The sequence below is a fragment of the Trachurus japonicus genome, chromosome 10, assembly GCF_045865225.1.
Source record: "Trachurus japonicus isolate A0001 chromosome 10, Traja_1.0".
NCBI lineage: Eukaryota > Metazoa > Chordata > Actinopteri > Carangiformes > Carangidae > Trachurus > Trachurus japonicus.
This window is the reverse complement of record NC_140916.1, coordinates 21,259,161-21,278,352: the sequence shown is the minus strand read 5'-3', so window position 1 is coordinate 21,278,352 and position 19,192 is coordinate 21,259,161. Positions and strand designations below refer to the sequence as shown.

Below are 19,192 nucleotides of genomic sequence, written 5' to 3'. Positions count from 1 at the left end.
GCGGCGGCGGCGGGGAGCGACAGGCACGGCGGCTCACTGTGGTGTGCCGTGGTGGTGGGATGCTTTGTTTTTCGTGATTTTCCGCATTACAGCAGTGGTGGATCAGCTCGCCTGAAATTAAGAAAAAAAAGTTATGTCGCTTTTATTGAATGAAACGTTATAACCCATTTGGGAAACATATTAATTATATTGATATTAGTTTCAAGGATCTGAATATGGCCGATATATGGAATAACCTACAAAGCTGTCTGAAACTGGATCATCTTATTTCCTTTAGATAGTTTTAAAAACTTACTATCAAATGTTCTACAACCTGTATGTAATTGTGGATCATGACCTTGATGAATTTGTATATTGAATAATTGTGTATTTTTGTAATCAGGGCGTCATTGAAAAAGAGAGCTCGCTCTCAATTGACCTTCCTTGAATAAATAAAGGAGAAATGAGAAAATGAAAAGAAAAAAAAAAATTTAAATAATCTTTCTTGACTTTTTTAACAATACTTACTTAGGCTACTTACTAAAACTGAACGTATTTGCCACTCTGCAATATTTCAGTTTGGCATAATTAATTATGATCACACAAGCTAGTCATATTATCTGTAAATCTGCAATAAGAAAAAAAAACGATTATTGGATCTGACTGCTCTTTCAAATGACAAATGGCACATTTTCATATTAGCTAACTATTGCTCAGACCATTTTCTAAAAGAAAAAGCAAGGCTACATAGCATATAGTTTGGATGGCTCACGATCTACAGGTGTAAACCAGTATTTTATATATATATAGTAATTTTAAGAATGGGTAATTTATGAGTGTGTATGTAAAACAAACACAGTGAAAAGTGGTGTTTATGTATTGGTGTTGTTCATTTTGACCACTAGGAGGTGCTACACCGCCACAAACTCCTTGTTGCACTGCAGTGACAGTGAGGTCACAGTTTCTGCCAGAGTGGTCACAGTCAACACCTCATAACATTACATTCATTTAAATAGAATCATAATGCACGAAGAACACGAAGCTCTGGGTTGTCAAAGTTTAGGACTGAGAGCATAGTAATTTTCTTCTATAAATATGTAGAACCGTGACTTATTTTAATGAATGTAAGGCACCACAACCTTTTCGTGCTGTGCTATTTACAGCTGTTTATTTTTGCAATTAGGCTGTGCGTGTTCTTTGGACACAAATAAAGAAGTGTCAATACTGGTTAAATTATGCTCTGACATACACAAATAACGCCATCATGTATTACTGGAAGCATGCAAAACAAGAATGTTCCTTGGTCTAACGAGTTTTATATTTAGACATTGCTCTTGCATATTAATAACCTGCAAAAAAAAAAAAAAGTAATACAGGGGAACAAAGTAACACACATCCTCTATTTGAAAAACACCACCAAATTTATTCACGAGTTATACAAGTTAAGATACATCATACAGTATATACAAAATCTCTGCATTAAAATATCAAAAGAGATAATAAAACAAATATTTATCTTTCTTTTTTTAATATAAAAACCTGCATCTTGTTACAAAATAGGCCAACGGCTTCAGACTGGCTTTAAGCTTCAAGTCAGCTATTAGGTTTCTCTTGTGAATGGTGATATTTATAAATTGGGGTGTGAGATTATTTTAAAAGAGCTGCATGTGCCAAGCATGTATAGGTTACCTATGTAAACCAATGCCTCCCCATTTGTAAATGCCTCCCTGTCTGTATGCAGTATGTGCTAGTTGTATGGAAACTGCTATGTGCACATGTGAGGATACATTTACGTGTGTGTATGTTAAAGATTTGCATTTGTGACTCTGGTATGCCACTATCAGCGCACACTTTACACGTGTTGTTTGTGATGGTCAAACTGTGACAGGTCTCGTACACGCCTTTGACGGGACACACCATGCCTCTTCCTCTCAGTTTATTTCAATTTATAAATATCACTTTTGACTTAACATTTATGGTGTTCAAATCTCAAACCTTAATAGGCTACCTGACCTCCACTCTGCTACAATCAGACGTTCCCTTATTGTCATTAAATACACCCAGATGAGTGTGTGCTCTAAAGCTAACGGGCCACACAGATAATGCAGCAAGTCTTACATTTCCACAATATGACTGTGACACTGACAAAACAATCTTTTGCATTATCAAGGAGATACTCGCAGCAACATTTCTCCAGCAGTCCAGCAGTAATAACATGAGAGTCCCAGTGTTGAATACTGGCAGCATGTGTATGTGTGTCCGTGTGTGTGTGTGTGTGTGTGTGTGTGTGTGTGTGTGTGTGTGTGTGTGTGTGTGTGTGTGTCCGTGTGTTTGCTCTGTGGGTTACTGCAGTTTCATGCAGCTGTGTGGTACACATTCAGCCTGTTCTTCCAGCTCGGGGCAGGGGGTGCCAGCATTGGCTGGCCGTAAAAGGATGTAACGTGTGCGATGGCGAACCCCCCCTCTGGAGCAGGGACCCAGACATAAACCCCAGGATGACCAGAGAGAGACTTCACAGTCCAGTGGTGTCGCTGTGTGGGAGGGGAGTGAGAGATCAGAGAAGTACATGTGAGTCAAGGGTGAGGTGCAAAGACTACACAAGTATCACAGTTTCTTCTGTGTAGAGTGAAAGTACAGTTTATCCATTATAGTTTACAGAAGCTTACCCATTGTGACTTATTGTGACCTTTGATTTACCAAACAGTAATAAAAAAAACATGTGTTCACTTCTAAATGTGTCTTGCGAGTGTGGTAGGTAAAGATCAATGTACTGTCTGGACTCTGTATATTAGTTGCAATATGGGAAATGGATCTAGTAATTTTGGAGTCAAAGGATTAGAAATAAGAACATCTTGGCACTTCCTGCTTCAAGTTAGTGTCATTTACAGCTGGGGAAGTGCTACATTATTTGAGTATCTCTTAGTTAGTTTAGTTAGTTATAGTTTATTTTGGACATGTTAAAAGAAATAAAACATAATACAGTAATGGACAGACATAACAAATAAAAACTTTGCAAAGACAACACATGAACAAAAATAAAATAAAATAATTGAAAATAAAGATTATTTGATTTTTTTTTTCATATGCGAAAAGGAGTGGGAAGAAGTAAAACTTATTTACTCCCACCCCTTATTCATAAATTATCTATCAAGCTTTCTTGTCATTATAATCTATTAACTAACTCTTCAACGAGTGCACAGAGCTAATGTCTAAGAGATTTCCTAATTAAAATGAATTGAATGAAGGGAACTGACACCATATCATAACTTTAGTGGAATACAATACAGTGCCATAACAAGTCCCTGCTGCCCCATTGATTTGACTCATCGTCTGGTTTCATTTCTGGTCCTCTCAGGTAAAACCTTTGGGAGCCAGTGACGTAGGGAGTCCTCTCGTCTTACCTGAGAAGCGTTGTGGATTAATAGAGTTAGGCAGGATATGATTGGACATCGGGGTTTGTTGGTCACGTGATCGGCTCTGGCGGCTGATCTTTATGCTGGCAATTGGCGGGAGTTCCTTTAAGCGAGGATAGTAGAAGGAGTTGGCGGGGTGGTTCGGCATCTGGGACGTGATCTGAACAAGTCAGCAAAGAACAGTGGAGCATAATTCACTGGGAGAGCCAGCAGATTGTCAACACAAGTTCAAATAACACAATAGACCACTTTAAAGCACAAGCTGGAGAAGGATAGATGGTCTATTATGTAATAGAGGCCCTTTTTACTCAAATCACCCTAGGTCAGGCATGAGGGCCGCCAAGCAATCATTCAAGTGCAGACAGCTGAATGATGTCCCACTCCCATACTGCTAACCTATTTTAAGAGTAAGACATGCGCCAGCCACCTTGCATTGTCTCACCGTGAAATGAAAGCGAAAATGACTAAATGAATGAGTCAGTGTTTGAAGGCTTTTTGGGTTTTGTACTTGTGTGCTCACCTTTGTGATGTTCTCTTGGGGGACGGTGGGGAAGTTGGGAGAGGAGAAAGTGAATCCACTGTCTGTCCCCGCATCGTAAGGCTGGAGGTCAACGGTCACTTCCTGTTTCCACTGGCTGCCCTCACACAGGTTTACGCTGTCCACACCGACAAACCAGTCTGGGCTGGGGATCATCTTCACCATCAGGGACAGCTGTTGATCAGACGGACAAAATGCAATTTGTTCAAACCTGACCGACTAAGGGAACTTGAGCTCATGGTTAAAACAGACAACGGAGAGAGCAATACCTGATAAGATCGATTACTTATTAATCAGCCCAGTCAGCTCATCAATCGAAAGCATGACTAACGACTGAGGAGCCACTGAACTCCCTAAACTGAAGAGCATGAGGCCGTTGTAGCCATGGTTGCATCATGGCTTGAGTAGTGTGACTGTCAGTGTGTGTGTTGGTCAGTCCACAGCTTTGATCCAAACTGAAATACCTCAACAACTATTGGACAGATTTCCATGAAATTTGTAATAACTTTAAACTGTATACCTGCTGTGGACTCTGGTGTCTTACTCTCTTCTTCCTCATCTTCAAAGCCACAATCTGAAGCTTATATTTTGTTCTTCACCAAAGATCAGTATGTATGCGAATACTGATATTCAGCAAGGCAATTTTATTTGTATAGCCCGTTCTTACAAACAGTTTGTCTCAAAGGGCTTTACATGGCATTAAGGCAGCTATCTCTCCTTCCTTTTCCTTTCACCCTTGATTTCATTACATTAGCGGTAGCTTATTTGACATTCAATCCTAGTGGACACTCACAGCTGAACTTGTTGTGGAATTTTTAGGCCACCACAACTGAAAACACAAAGCTGTGATTGTTTTCATGGCTCCGATCGAGGGTCTCCTGGCCTCTGAGATGAAGAGTTGAACAACAGCTCATGGGAAGAGTAAAGGAAAAAAAAACACAAATAATGCATTCTGCCTCTTGTTTAATGCTATATGTTGTGTAAAATGAAATAGGTTCAAGCTATAAAGTGTAGTGTCAGGATTTATAAATTCTCACATTTACTGATGGAGGGACTGGGGACTACATATGTGCGCATGCTTGCACCCACTCAGTTTCCTGTGCAGGGTTATACTGTGTCTCCTGTGTGATGGATGTTTTCCGAGAGCCAGTGACCTCATACAGGAAGCGGCCTGCAGGTCAGCACACGCTGGGGTGGCAGACGCCCAGAGAACAGCACATTTGAAAACGCCTCCTCACTCGTGGCCCCGTTTTGTTCGAGGACCTGTGCTGAGCTGAGGATAGGATGGGTGGGCTTGGACGGCCTTGGATGGCGAGGAAAGGGTGGCCTGGAGTGCAACAGAGCACTGGATGGAAGAGTGCCGGAGCAGACATCAAACCAGCTCCTCAGGCAGAGCAGGCCACCCGGGGCAGGAGGCAGGTAGTGTCAGCGTGACACATGGCGGGGTCTGTTTCTTGCCCGTGACGCACAGCAAGAAACAGAGAAACCAAATCAGGCAGCTCTGTTGCCTTTAGGAATCCTCTGTTGATCCCTTCCTTCCTTTCTTCCCTCCTCTACCAGCTTCGCTCCCTCCTCTTGTCCTTTTCACTCTGAAACAGCGGTTTTTCCAAGAAGCCGACCTGCTATATCCATTGGGCCACTCAGCAAGGATGTCTACTCAGGGGTATCCCTCGTCACTGCCTTGAACCATCCATGATGGTTTGCAATATACAGGCCAGGAAGTATCTCTAGAGCGCAGACAGTTACTCAAAGCTCCCATGATCCCTCTCACTTTTTATCCATCCCAGCAAATCTTCCGCAGAGCCCTGGAGTCTGGAGAGAGTGAGTTGTCCAAGAAAACACGCACCTCAGTTCAACAGCACAAGCATCTCAATGCTGTGTTGCTGTCATCTCCTTTGCTGATCTTACAAAACACACAGACTTTACAACACCAGTTGGATCCTGGATGATACTTATTTTGGTGTTATCAGTCTGTTTCGAATTACACGTTTAACAGCAATAGCAGGAGGACTCATGAATATGGAGATAGGAATCATATGTGTTTGGGATTTTTGCGGCATTGCGTATGAATGTTTTGGTTTGTGGGCAACAGAAAAAGGATGGGATTTATAATCAGTGTGTGTGAGAGGGAAAGAACCAGGCAGGCAGGAAAGCAGAATAACAGATTAAGCTGTCAGCAGATTCACATTATGTCATTGTCACGTTCGACACAAACACACAATAGTCATACCCTGCTTTTTTCTTTGCCGTTCTGTGCCCGCTAATCTAAAAACAGACAGACACATTTAAAAGCAGCCTCAGACACGACGGACTTAGACGTCGAGCTGTTAAGCTGGTGTCCATGACAAGTACTTACCAAAGATGCCCTCTGACAGGTTGTTTATGATTTTTAAGAGCCCTGGGGTTCAGGCAGTGGAATAACCAATAAACCAATGTAGGTCACCAGACTTTCAGACAGGAACACACCTATTTCTAAAAGCCCCATTAAAAATGTGCACCCCTCCTCTTCACCTCTTTCCCTCTCATCCATCAGCTGCATATGCTGCACACATAAAGGAATACTTTATTTCTAGTTTTAAGTCTTTGACACGTTTTTCCACAGAGCTATACCTCATTCCTACCTCAAATACTTTGCCTTTCTCTAAGCCCTGGCCACAAATTTAGCCCAAGCCTGCAACCATGACCTTTGCTCCTAAACTCACTGGCTGTTCTGCACCAGTGGTACCCTGTGGTCCAGCAACGAGGAAAGTCATATCCTTGTCAGACAGTGTAAATCAAAGCCAAATCAAACTGGTATCATCCGCAGGTAGTCAGTGGTTTCTTTTTAGCACTATAGATGTTCTTGGAAAATATGCATTTGTTATGCCTACCTCAGTCTCCTGAAGCCTCACATTAATATTAGCCTCGGCTGAATGTTAGAATGTAGTTTTGTGCTACGTGAGGACTCTCAGGATCGCCTGCTGTCTCCTCCACTGTCATGTGAGGAAGCGGTCATTTAAAGGCCAATATGGTGAGAAAGAGAGATTAGAGTGACCAATAACTCTTACCTAACTCTCTATGAATATTGAATAATGTATAGAACAGACTTTGTCTTGGATGGTAAAGTTTGACATTTTGGGAATCATATCCACTTATTTACTTACTTGCTCAGATGTAGGAAAGAAAATTAAATTTCGAGCTGTAGCCTAGTCATTAGCCAGCTAGCTTAGCATATTTTATCATCAGGGTGCTGGCTTGCCTCTGTCCTAAGAAAATCAACCTATGAGCAACCATTTACGTCTTGAATAATAAAATGTATCAAAGTGTAAAGGAATGAACCAAAAATCTGCAACACAACTCCAGTAGGTCAATACAGCAGGCCAGCACAAAGCCTGGCTAGATATGCCTCTGTTAACAACAAGGACCACCCTTAAAAATGAAGCCAACACAAAAATACCAAAAACTTACACTTCTTTAAATGGACAATGGCTCTAAAAGTGAGCCCAATGAAATGAAATGACCAGCTTCACAGCAAAAATAGACTTTTATAGCCTGGTACAAAGAAATGGGTTTGCTCCCCCTTCTCTACACCTGTTTGGGGGTTGGATTTTAAACACCAACCCTTAAATCACTCGTTATATTTTATTACGGCTTAAAGTTCTGCATAATTGAGTCGGTGGCATTTTGAGTGACAGGTGGATGAATGTATGTTTGGCACAAGCTGGGATGCACCAAAGTCTCTCTCTGTCCATTTTTGGATTAGAACTGGCAGAGTCAGGCACTGCAAGATCAAAGCTGCTTCATAGAAACCTATAACTGATGTAAGGGGGACTACATCCATTTTTATTTACAATCCATGGTTTGCTGCCCTCAGGCTAAGCTAAGCTAAGCTAACCTCAGGAGCTGAGTTCAGTGGGACAGGAGGCAGACAGAGTGCAGACTGTGCAGGATGGATGTGGGCGTTTGTGGCTGCAGCACTTGAGCTAAACATAGTTTGACTGAATAGTGGAAAGAAGTGGTGATGTGTTTGGTCAGAGTGGATGAACGACGTTATGGGGAGGCCCAACTAAGTCACCAAATGACTGAATAGATTGAGATTTATTGAGTCTGAGCATGTGTGTGCTTCTGTGAATGAACTGGACTTATAATTTTATTTGTTCCTACCAGTGAGCTCCGCGGCTGCATGAGCAACTCTGTGGAGCTGTGCCCGATGCCGTTAGGGATGCCGGCTGTTCGGTACATGGTGCCGACTGTACGTTTCTTCCTGGCCTCCTTGGCCGCCTTCATCAGCTCCACCGTCACCCCGACTTCAGCAAAGCTCTGCACCCCTGCACTGGCTTGAGCGCCCTCTTCCCACAGTCGAAAATGGCGATTATGGCTGACCGCTGAAGGGAGAAAGGAAACACAAGGAAGGGGAGAGGACAGGAGTAAGATGCGTATTGACTGGAATGCATATCAATGTCAATGAATTACCACAGAGCCTCAGCCAGACGGTGAGATCATTTCCACCACGGAGTCTGTTTGTGTTTCGACGGCTGCCTCCTACTTCCTGCACTTAAACAGAAAATGCTGAAGGAATTGCCCACATACGCGTCTTTGGAATCACTGCATGGTTATAGTTTTTCTCCATCTATCACTGATAGAACCACAACACAGGCTACAGCTGACAGGAGATGGGTCAGGACTTCAGAGTTGGCAGCAAAACAGTGGACAAAAATAATACTTTAAACTAGCCTACTCTTAAAAGCCATATCTATACTTGTTCTTAACCTTTGGGGCCAACAGAGCCATTTGCTTCACATTCTCATATTCAGCTCCGGTTATCTATGAAATCTGTTTGGAATCAAGAGACTGATTTAGGTGAAACTATTTGCACCACAGGTTGTGGAGCTCGGTACTGAAAGCCACAGAGCCACTGGCCCGGGCCAGTGGTTTTAAGGGCAGAGTAAGGTTAGCCAGAAACACGCTGACAAATGCTCTGATGGTTCTGCCTTACCTCACTTTTCAGAGCTGCGTACAGGCACACATACACAACCATGCATTTATACTTAAACACTCCTGACACATGTATTAACACACACACCACACCGAGCCACTCACACACACACACACACACAATGTGCACAGCGCACTTCACACACTATCTTGTTTCTCCCCAAACTGCCATTATTTATGCACTTAATTACATTTCCATGCTAACAAATTTCCCACCATCGTCAAGGCCTTGAAACTCGATAATACATCACGTTTGAGCCCCACCAAGACGCTCAAGCCCACCTTCCGCCCTTCTTAAATTGCGTGCGTTTTTTCTTTGGCCATGACAAACTGCATACCCTCTTCCCTCTGGCAGTGTCCTTGGTCCCTCAAGCCCAGGTCAACACAATTAAGCAACATAAAACCATAGCAGGCCCCCAAACCCTGAGATCTGTTGTGCTTTTCTTTGTGCCATGACAAACTCCATTTCCAATGTTCTTTTCGCCCCCAACCAGTAAATTGTCAACCCACTGAGGGCCGCAGTGTTTTTCTTCTCTTGTGACAAATCCCATTCCCTGTCCCTCGTGTCCACTGGTGCCCATTACTTGGGGGCCTTAAAAGCCATTACGGGTGTGTCAGAATCTCCAGTTCCTGTATTAATATGGAGTAAGTAGGACATCATTCTCTGGCAGGGCAGCAGGGCACCACTAAGAGAGCTGGAAACCAGACATAGCTGCTCCAACCGTGGCTGCAATAGACTGTGTTGCACAAGAGAAAGCCCAACACAGATACACACATACATACATGCACACACATGTACAAACATCTGCCACCCATCCCTCTATTCTTCATAGCTTGGGAGAAAAGCAGTATAAAGGGGCTTGAATGTCTTCTCCTCCTCCTCCTCCTCCTCCTGGCTCTGAGGTAAGCGGTCTGACCCCACCACACCCCGACTATCATCACCCACCTTCGCCAACCCCTGAAACCTCCACTCCACTCTTTACCGCCAACACTGTGGTAAAACAGCGGAAATGTGGGATTGAGTTGAAGAAATAGAGAAATATTAAAGATACTGCTAGACAGTAGTTAGAGAAACAGAGAGGGGGAGAAAAAAAACCCATCTGGTAGCATTTAAACTGTCTCTCTTATTGCTGTCTGCTTCTTGCTGCTTTGCTCGTTAACATCTCTCACCCCTGTGCATGCGTGTGTGTATGTGTGTGTGTATGTATGTAGACAATAAGGACCTAAACTTCTGACGCATGATGAGGCACAAAACATCTGTCAGTAGAAGAAGCAGAGGCTGAGTCACTGTCCCAGCCCTGTCCTCTGATTGGCTCCCACCTAAAAAGTTTACATCTGTGAACTTTGGTGGAGGTCGTATTAATAAACCCTAAGTCCTCACTGCGGCTGCAAACCTGAAATAACAGTCCATATTAAATGGATTATTATCAGGCATTAGAGGTAAAAAAAAAAAATAAATCCATGAGAAATGGTTGAGTTTACAACAAGCAGTTTCTTTGTCTTTCTCACCTAAGAGCTTGGACCACTGCGCAGGGGGGCGGAACAGGGGATACTGCTTGGGGAAGGCCTGCGGGCTCCAGTGACCTGTAAAGACCAGGATGTAGGAAGCAGGACCCTTGGCTGTGCAATCAGTCCCATTGAGTGGTCGCAAAGGCCCAGCAAAAGCCAGGCCAAGCTTCAGAAGTACAAGGAGTAGCTGCTGCAGCCAACCACGGGTCAGGTGCTCTGATGACATCATCTGAAAGAAATGGAGAGAAATGAAAAATGGTTGTGTGAGTAATTCCTCGCCCATGGTATAAGGTTTGCACATGGCTGGGGGTTCCCGTACTAAGTTTTAGAAAATATGTTTTTAAAATCAAAAGCTGCTGAAAAAAAATCCCCTCTGAAGTACACATGATCTTTGTCCATCGGCGAGCAAATGAAAGAAACTTAACATGTACATTTAGGAAACCAAACCCAGACAATCCTGGAAAATCAGTATAAGAGGGGAAATTCCACACCCATGCCCTCATATCACAACACATTCATTTTATCTAAGAACAAAGCCTCTTGAACCTATTGACCCTCGAGCTTTTCTGTTACAAAAAAAAAAAAAAAAAAATCTTCCTATTCTCCAGGGCTGGGCCTGAGTGTGTGTTGGTGCACAGCCAATCTGTGGCTACACGACAAAACGGTTAACATTCATCGCTGTCACGGTAATGTCTGCCACAAAAGCCGCCCTAAAATAAAACAACACGACTGACATCTCTGAGGATAGATGCAAATCCTGTCTGTACTGCTGCTCTACTGACCTCACTGACTGGACATCCACTGACCACTGGCTGCTGACTCAGACACTCACTCCGTTAAGAGAGGCATGAGCTGGGCGATGGCACGTGCACGATAATTACGCAAAACAACACATTTCAGCCTTATGTATTGTGCACGGCTGCAGAAAGGAACAGAGAGCATGCACTTGGGTTTTTGTTTGTTTTCATGTGTACATGCCCCTGAGATGAGTGCATCAGTGGGCGTTTGTGGATCTTATTCTTACAATGCCCCAGGAGATGAGTACAAACCAGAGACAGTCCTTTCTGCACTCCTTCCCTCTTTCCATCCCATCCTCCTCTCCACTTTCTCAACCCCTTACACTCATAACATCTCTGCTTTCCAACCAAACTGTACCCGGCTGTGATGTGTGTTATATTAGATTAGAAAAAGAACTACATAAACAAAGATGTGATCTGGGAGCAGCACTGAGGTCGTTTTTCCCTAAACGCAGCACAAGAAAATGCGATAACACTGCACTGCAAAAAAGAGAAAGGTGATGTTATTTCACTTACGTCCTGTTTTATTGGTGTGAGGATATGACAGTTTATGACTTGACGACAGATGAATTTTTCAGTGTAACAGAAAGGAGAGTATTGTTTTGTGGCTGCAGTCTTGTGTGGCGATTCTGTGAGTTACTATACTATAACTAAACCTTCAAGCAGCTGCAGAATGCAGACGGTTAAATTTGGGCAAGTCCAGCAGCACATGAACATACACACACACAGACACACACACACACACACACACACACACACCACTAACGCACATAACTTTCATGTCCTGCTGCACATTGTCCCTGAAATCTATTTCCAGAGGTCAGATAGTGTTACTCTGCCAATATAGCTGCAAAAATCCAACTCTGACACTTTTCTGACCGCAGCCTTATATGTCGCTGAGGTTTTCATCAATTCCCAGTCTCCATTAAATGTATATTAACCACTGCAGGGTTTAACAGCCGGCCGTAAAAATACCTCAAGTATGGAGACACACAGAGCCCAGCTTTGATCTCACTGTTCAGTCATCTGATCATCTCACTGGCTGCTCTGCAGGAGGTGGATAAAGCTCCAGGTTGAGATACTTGGCAATGCAACTTGTTCCAAATAGTCATTTGACATAACAATCTCAGTCTTGGACTCATAATAAGACATTTTTAGACACACACACACACACATTTCTGGTCAGGCGCTGTGGGCTCAGGTTAATGTGAGTTCAACACCTGGAGCTGGAGATTTTTCACATCAGTGTGTGATCTTAACTGCTACTGTCCTGTCTGCTCCGTCCACTACGTTTAGAATAGAAAAGGAGGTCAGTTCTGTCACAGGCTGCTGTACAGATTTAGCTGTTTTTCTGTCTCTTTCACAACACACACACACACACAGACACACAGACACACACACACACACACACACACACACACGCACACACACACACACGCACACACACACACACACATTCCAGACAATGAAGATCAACATTTTTAAGTGGAAATTCACAGCATGCAATTTACTGGTACATGATTTCTCTTTTTCCCCCCAAATGATGCATTTCCGTTCAATTGCAAAAGTGAGTCTGATAGTGACCGTCATGGTGTCTGTTGCTATAACAACCATAGATGACCTTGTTCTGCAGAGACTTTAGTTCAGTAGACCTTTTCCTTATGAACTCGTCACACTGACACTATCACACACTAAAGAGACATTTCTTGAATTCTCACTCTGACACACTGAACTTTATCAGTCAACACACTGACCTGAGACCAGCTGATGCCTGTGCTGCTGCTGCTGCTGCTGCTGAAAGCACATGCAGTAATATAATAATAGGCCATATGGTATTTATTGATGCATAGAGAGGGAGACACTTATTTTCAGTCGACATCAAGTTCATGCTCTCAGACACACATGCACTCGCAGCCACAGACCTGCTGTCATCAGACGGCCGAGACAGACACACACAGCAGTTTTTTCTGTCAGGCACAAGACACAATAAAACCAGGGGGATGTGGTGTGGAGCCAAGTGCAACGGCTGCCGCCCTATGGGCACCTTCACTGTGTAATTACAGCAGCCTCATGCAGAGATAATGCACACACTGACTTCAGCTCATACACGCAGGCATGCAGGTATGCACGTACAAACGCAGATTTGTGCACACAGCAGGAGCGATGTTTATTTTTAACAAGGAGATAGCAGGGAGGTAATTTGCTGTTTTCACAATTGTTTGATTTTTTGTTTAATTTTTAAAATGTATTTATTATTGACCAAGTGTCATGCACAGACACTTGGTCAGACAAGCGTCACAACAGGAGGTGAGGAACCTGAATGTTTCTCCTGCAGGCGGAGGTGATATCATGACCGCTGTTAGGCAGCAGTTCAGACAGAGTGAAAAGTGAGGAGAGTGTGCAGATTTTGGTTTCTCTGACTGCAACACTTAACGAAAGCCACATTTTCGCCAGTACCAGAGAGGATTGACAGGGCATGCATCTACCTGCAGATTGTAAATAAGTAGCTCTAATGCAGGTGAAGCAACTGTGCAAATACATGCAATTATGTCAACACAGAGCAAGCTGAAATTGGATTAAGATGGAGGTTGAAGTCAGAGCCAATAGATTCGTGTTCACAGATATGACACCAAAAAAATTAAACGTTACATCGCCAAAGATACAACTGCAGCAAAAATCCATCCTTGTTTTCAAAAGAACAAACATGAATTCAGGGAAAACAAATTTCACCTTTTTTGAGCTACGATTTTGTAGAAGTCTCATTAGTATTACTTCATCTCTACTACACAATAGAGTACCCTTTTTTACACACGACATGGAAAGCTATAGCCTATAGTCTGCGGTTGCTTTATACAAAACTAAATTCTCTATATAAAGCACAATGAATGTTATAGATTTGAAAGTAGGCTATATGTAAAAAAAAAAAAAAAATAGAGCCACCTGCAACATGAAAATGATGCTTAGATGCTAATGCATCAGTGATAATAACTACATAACACAAAACATATTACTCATAGTGAGTATTTTGTAATATATTTGACAGGTTATAATTTATTTTGGTAATAATATTTCATGCATGACAACCTTTTGAATGCAGTATTTTTTTCATTGTAGTGAAGGATCTGGACACTTCATCTACTACTGTGCTGCTTTTCCTCAAAAATACATCTTCCCAAGACAAAGGACCGAACTTCCTGAATTTTATGATGCTTTAAAAAAAAAAAAAAGCTAGACTTAGTGTGTGTGCAGAGAATGAATGGAGGCTCAGTGTGAGTCCTACCTGTGCTGGATCAGTCAGTGACAGAGAGAAGGACAGAAGGATACAGCTCCACTCTTCTTCTCTTCCTCTCTCCTGCCGCCAGCTGTCTGGTGCAGCCTTATCAGCCTTTATCCCTCTATCCTCTGTCTTTATCTCTCTCTCTAAAATTCTCTCCTCCTCCCTTCTCTCTCTCTCTCTCTCTCTCTCTCTCTCATTGTATCTCCTCAAATTACCCTCCTCTCTCTTTCTCCTCCCCCTCCTCCTCCTTTCTCCCCCTACCTCTCCTTGTATGGAAAGGCGGTTAACAGCCCAACTACTCTCCTCCACTGTCCCTCTCTTCTCTCCCTCTATCTCTCTCTCTCTCTCTCTCTTTTCAAGTCTTTCAGTTGCTGTGTAAACTCAGCAACCTCATTGCTGACAAGGTAATCAACACCACATTGGCTTCTCCTAACATTCACCACTCAGCATTGTGTATTTTCTTACCCCTGTTCTTCAGAGCACGCTGTCAGAGTTGAGAGGTGTAGCGTTGCTGAAGAATGGAAGTAAACTAGTGAGAGAAATGAGGGATAGGGCTTTATGCACGGACATGCAACCTGGAGAACAGACGGACGGAGTCTGGACCGAAACAAAAGTTTTTTTTTTCTGCATCTAATTTACTGATTGGACCTTGCAGAGAATCAAAGGGGTTTAAATGCTCGCTGCCCCCCCACCCACTTCTCAAACAGTTCTTCTGTCCTGTGGCAGATCCAGCTGTGATCTCAGCTGAGGAACCCCTTATCCTTAGGTCAGAGTGCACAAATGCGTCTATGTGTGGATGTGTGTGTGCGTGTGTGTGTGACGTGTGGCCACCGGTTCCCACAGCTGGTACACACATGGACAACCAGGGAGGTTTCTATTACCGGCCGCCACTCACTTATCAACGTGTCAAGGCTCAGACTAAACTATGCGTGCTTGTGCATCTGTGTGTGTAAAACATTTTGTTACTTTTCCTCATTATTACCCACGGCTATGACATCACAAAGTCAGCCTACATTTCATCAAACAACACAACAACGTGTACACGCGCCTCATCAGGGTCAGGCTCGGCCACCTATAGTGTGGACTATAGGCTCGGTTTAGCTCTATCAGCTGGACCCGGCTGACATGGAGCAGACCTAAAAGACGACTGTGCAACAGGAGAGCTGCAGACCTTTAAACCGACTCGGCCACGTCACTATGTGGCTCAACTGTGAAACTTCCAGGAACGAGTGGAGGCGAAGAGACGCAGACAGAGGAAGAGGAGAAGTGGGGTCAGATGTGGATCGGGTAACAATCTGGACTTTCTGTCTTAAACAATCACGTAAACAGTCGCACCCCCTCTCCATATGCTTCTCTTTCATCTCATTTTTCATCATGTCACAATTGCTCACTCTCTCATATCTATCTATTGGTCGATCTGTTGGTCTCTATAGTTGAAAGTAGGTTACAGGAAAAACCCCTACTCCCCTTCTGCTGCCCGCTGATTATGGCAGTGAGCTCAGCAGCGTCCAGATTGACTCATGTTAATGTGAAATGTCTCTGACACACTGTCAAAGACACAGGTGTGCGTATGCGAGAGCGCACAAAATCACTCAAAATGTGAACTCGTGCTGGCAAATACACCAACTGACGTTTTGGACCAACTCATGTGTCTCGCAAACCTATACGGGAATTGATGATCTACTTTGATTATTACAGCACACACATTCTTGATTTACGGTTAAACCGCACTCTGTAATGCGTGTGCACGGACGCACGCCGACACACACACACACATAAAAGCTGGCATTAGGATACCAGATATAGCAGGTTGCCTGGCTGACGCAAATCTCCAAGATAGCTGAAAGTTTTCTTTCTGTCAATCACGTGTTCACGTCAATGCTACAGGAGCCAAGTGAGTGAAGCAATGAGAGGAAAACCATGAGCTAATCACAGAGAGTTGGGCCAGGGCCATACTAGCTCCGGTGTCTCCACTTCACCGTCACAAAAACCCTCTAGACCTCTGAGACACAGACAGGAGGAAAGAGCAGCATTAGGAACAGATGGATAATATTGACAGTGAATTGTGACCCAATAATATTATAGGGAAATACAGGGAAAATATACAGACAGTTTAATAATAGGCTACTGTCAGTCTGAAAACCTGCACAGGCTTTCATATTTTCACTGTTGAAGATGAAAAATGGATTTTAAATGAACCAGCTTGTCAGCATAACTTCAACATCATTCTGGTGACCTGTTTTTATAAACTTGGAGATGTAGTAGGCCTATTATTTTCATTTCATATGAATAATCTGTTTAGTGTTTGCACATGTTGAACTGTGTTTGTGTAGGTGGCTATGAATAGGATGCTTAATTGTTGTCCACCTACCACGTGCTATGTGGACAGGTGAAAGAGCAGCACCTATCAAGATGGTTGGTGAAACATACGTACATGCGAGTTTATCTTGACCCCACCCACAAGTTGACTTGATAGGTTCCTTATAGCTTTGTGACGTATGAAATCCTATAGCTGTCCGAATCTGGTTTTTTTTTTCCTTATAAGATGTCTGTGACCAAAAAGCATAGATGTTAGGTTTGAATAAACAAACCGTATCTAAGAAGGGTTACACAAAATAACCAAAGACGATTGGAGAGTCCAGGATAAAACTGAGCCCAGAAAACAACGAGAAATCCAACGGAAAAAGGATCAAAAACAGCAGGAAAGCTAACACAGTAAACAAACCTACAGTGGTTACTCACAAAGATGAACCAACACAACACGACGGTTAAGTAGGGTAGCCTACCAGACAAAACAACTTTCAAAATAAAACAGGAAGCGTGAAATGGAACAGAAACATAAGCTACGAGACATCATTCATTTGCAGTTCAAAGTTGAAAATGTACAGTCTTGGTGGTGATTGCTCATTTTGCTCATTTGCAATAAAAAACAAAAAACAAAACACCACATGGACAAGTATCCCTAACCCCCTAAAAAAATCCCTAAGCCACTGCAGGTTTTTTTTCTTATTTGCCATTTGTCAAACAAGAGTAAGCATTTAGAGACCATTGTCAGCTGTGGATTAATACACACATTCTCATGTGTGCGCTCAAAGACTAACTTACAACAGTGCCCATGTCAGTTGTATAATCACATCCAATGAACTGTATTCTGCAATATCAACTACATCTTCTTATGGGGTTTGTTAAAAAGGGCAAATAAATAAGATATAACCTGAATTATCCTTTAATAAATTAATTTGGTCAAATAAAAGATGCAGTGCAGGATCTCTTAAAAAGGAAAATAAATCTGTTGCTGTCTGAAGCCGATGCGACATCTGAGTCTTTCAGTGGTTGGAATAATATTTAATCATTCCACAGACAAGTGAAGACAAATATTTATCCACTCAGCTTTGGGATTGGTAGTCCAATCCCTCCAAGTGGGATAGGTCATCTGTCTGGAGACTAATTAATCACACAGGCATGTACGCACAAGCATGCGTAAGCTGACACACACACATCCTGATCTGTCAAACTGTTCTTTCTCCCCATCCAAGCTCACAGCTATCTATTTATGCCCTCGTCTCTGGACCTCAGTTTTCTACTGTTTTTGTGACTCAATCACTGAAACCAGTAGAAGGTAAAGTCATAATACTGATAGAGGAACTATAAGACCCCCGTGTTACTGGTTTGGTTCCCAGACCTCCTTCTCCTCTTCTTCAACTAAACAAACAAATAAAAAAAATCTGGCTGCACAGCAAGGAGGCTGACAGGGGTAATGTATGGCACTGGGAGAGGTGGATGATGCTCCACTGCACTATGTTGCACATTCCCGAGAGGGTCTTTGGAAGAAATGTGCAGGAGTGTGTTTGAAGTGTGTGTGAATCAGGTCTGTTAAAATACTGCTTGCATCCTGGGCCTCTTTCAACTACAACGTGCTGTTATGTAATGTCTGTCCTTCACTTAAAAACTGGCAAGCACTGTACGTGACAGTGTGGACTCCACGTATCCACAGATAACAAAAGTGGTAAGATTTGTGTTAACACTGAAATATCAGTCGGTTTAGGGCTGGATGGTCCAGATTAGATTTAGATTAGAAACTTAATCTAATCTAAATCTAATCTGGTCAGTTCACCACTTTGGTCCAGAGTCCAGACCTTGACGACTTTTGGATTTATTGCTCTTTTGTACATACATTAAGGTCTCTGTCATAAATGAATTCTGCTGTCAGTTATTTCAGACAGCAACAGGCTAATTTGTGCAATCATCCCATTTTTTTTAACACCCCAAGAGACACACTGAATGGTTTGACGAACCCTTTTTGATAAAAGCCTCTCCTCAATTAGGCTACGTGCCTTTTAATGTATAAAATCAACTAAATCCTACCATTAGCCTGCCAACATGCTACCAGTGATAACGCCAACTAGCCACTGCTGAGCGGTCAGAATAACCATGTTCACTATTTTAATTTAACAGCGTGCTAGTATGAACGATAAAGTCAGACCCTCTCTCCACTTCTTTACACTTGTGTTTGAGTAGCCTATAATTAATTTGTCAAAAAGCACAGCATTGTTATTTTCTATAGATATCGTGATAAAATTATTATTGTGAACTTTCTTTTAGCCAGAATAAGATATCCCTCTAGCATAATAAACTTGAATCTAAACTGCTAATAGATGGGTTGTACTGAGGGAGGTAAGTGCATGAGGTTTAAACAAGGTAGAAG

The 19,192-nt window shown here is 42.7% G+C and overlaps 1 protein-coding gene across 1 annotated transcript; it reads right to left on the bottom strand.

The window, feature by feature from the left end:
- Positions 1–1,381: 1,381 nt before the first annotated feature.
- Positions 1,382–14,713, bottom strand: spon2a (spondin 2a, extracellular matrix protein). The gene is made up of 6 exons (XM_085789996.1): positions 14,491–14,713; positions 10,414–10,642; positions 8,074–8,294; positions 3,913–4,104; positions 3,381–3,552; positions 1,382–2,510 (listed from the first exon to the last, which is right to left on the bottom strand). The coding sequence occupies exons 2-6, from the start codon at positions 10,640–10,642 to the stop codon at positions 2,323–2,325; spliced, it is 1,002 nt and encodes a 333-aa protein (XP_085646122.1). The 5' UTR covers positions 14,491–14,713; the 3' UTR covers positions 1,382–2,322.
- Positions 14,714–19,192: the final 4,479 nt, after the last annotated feature.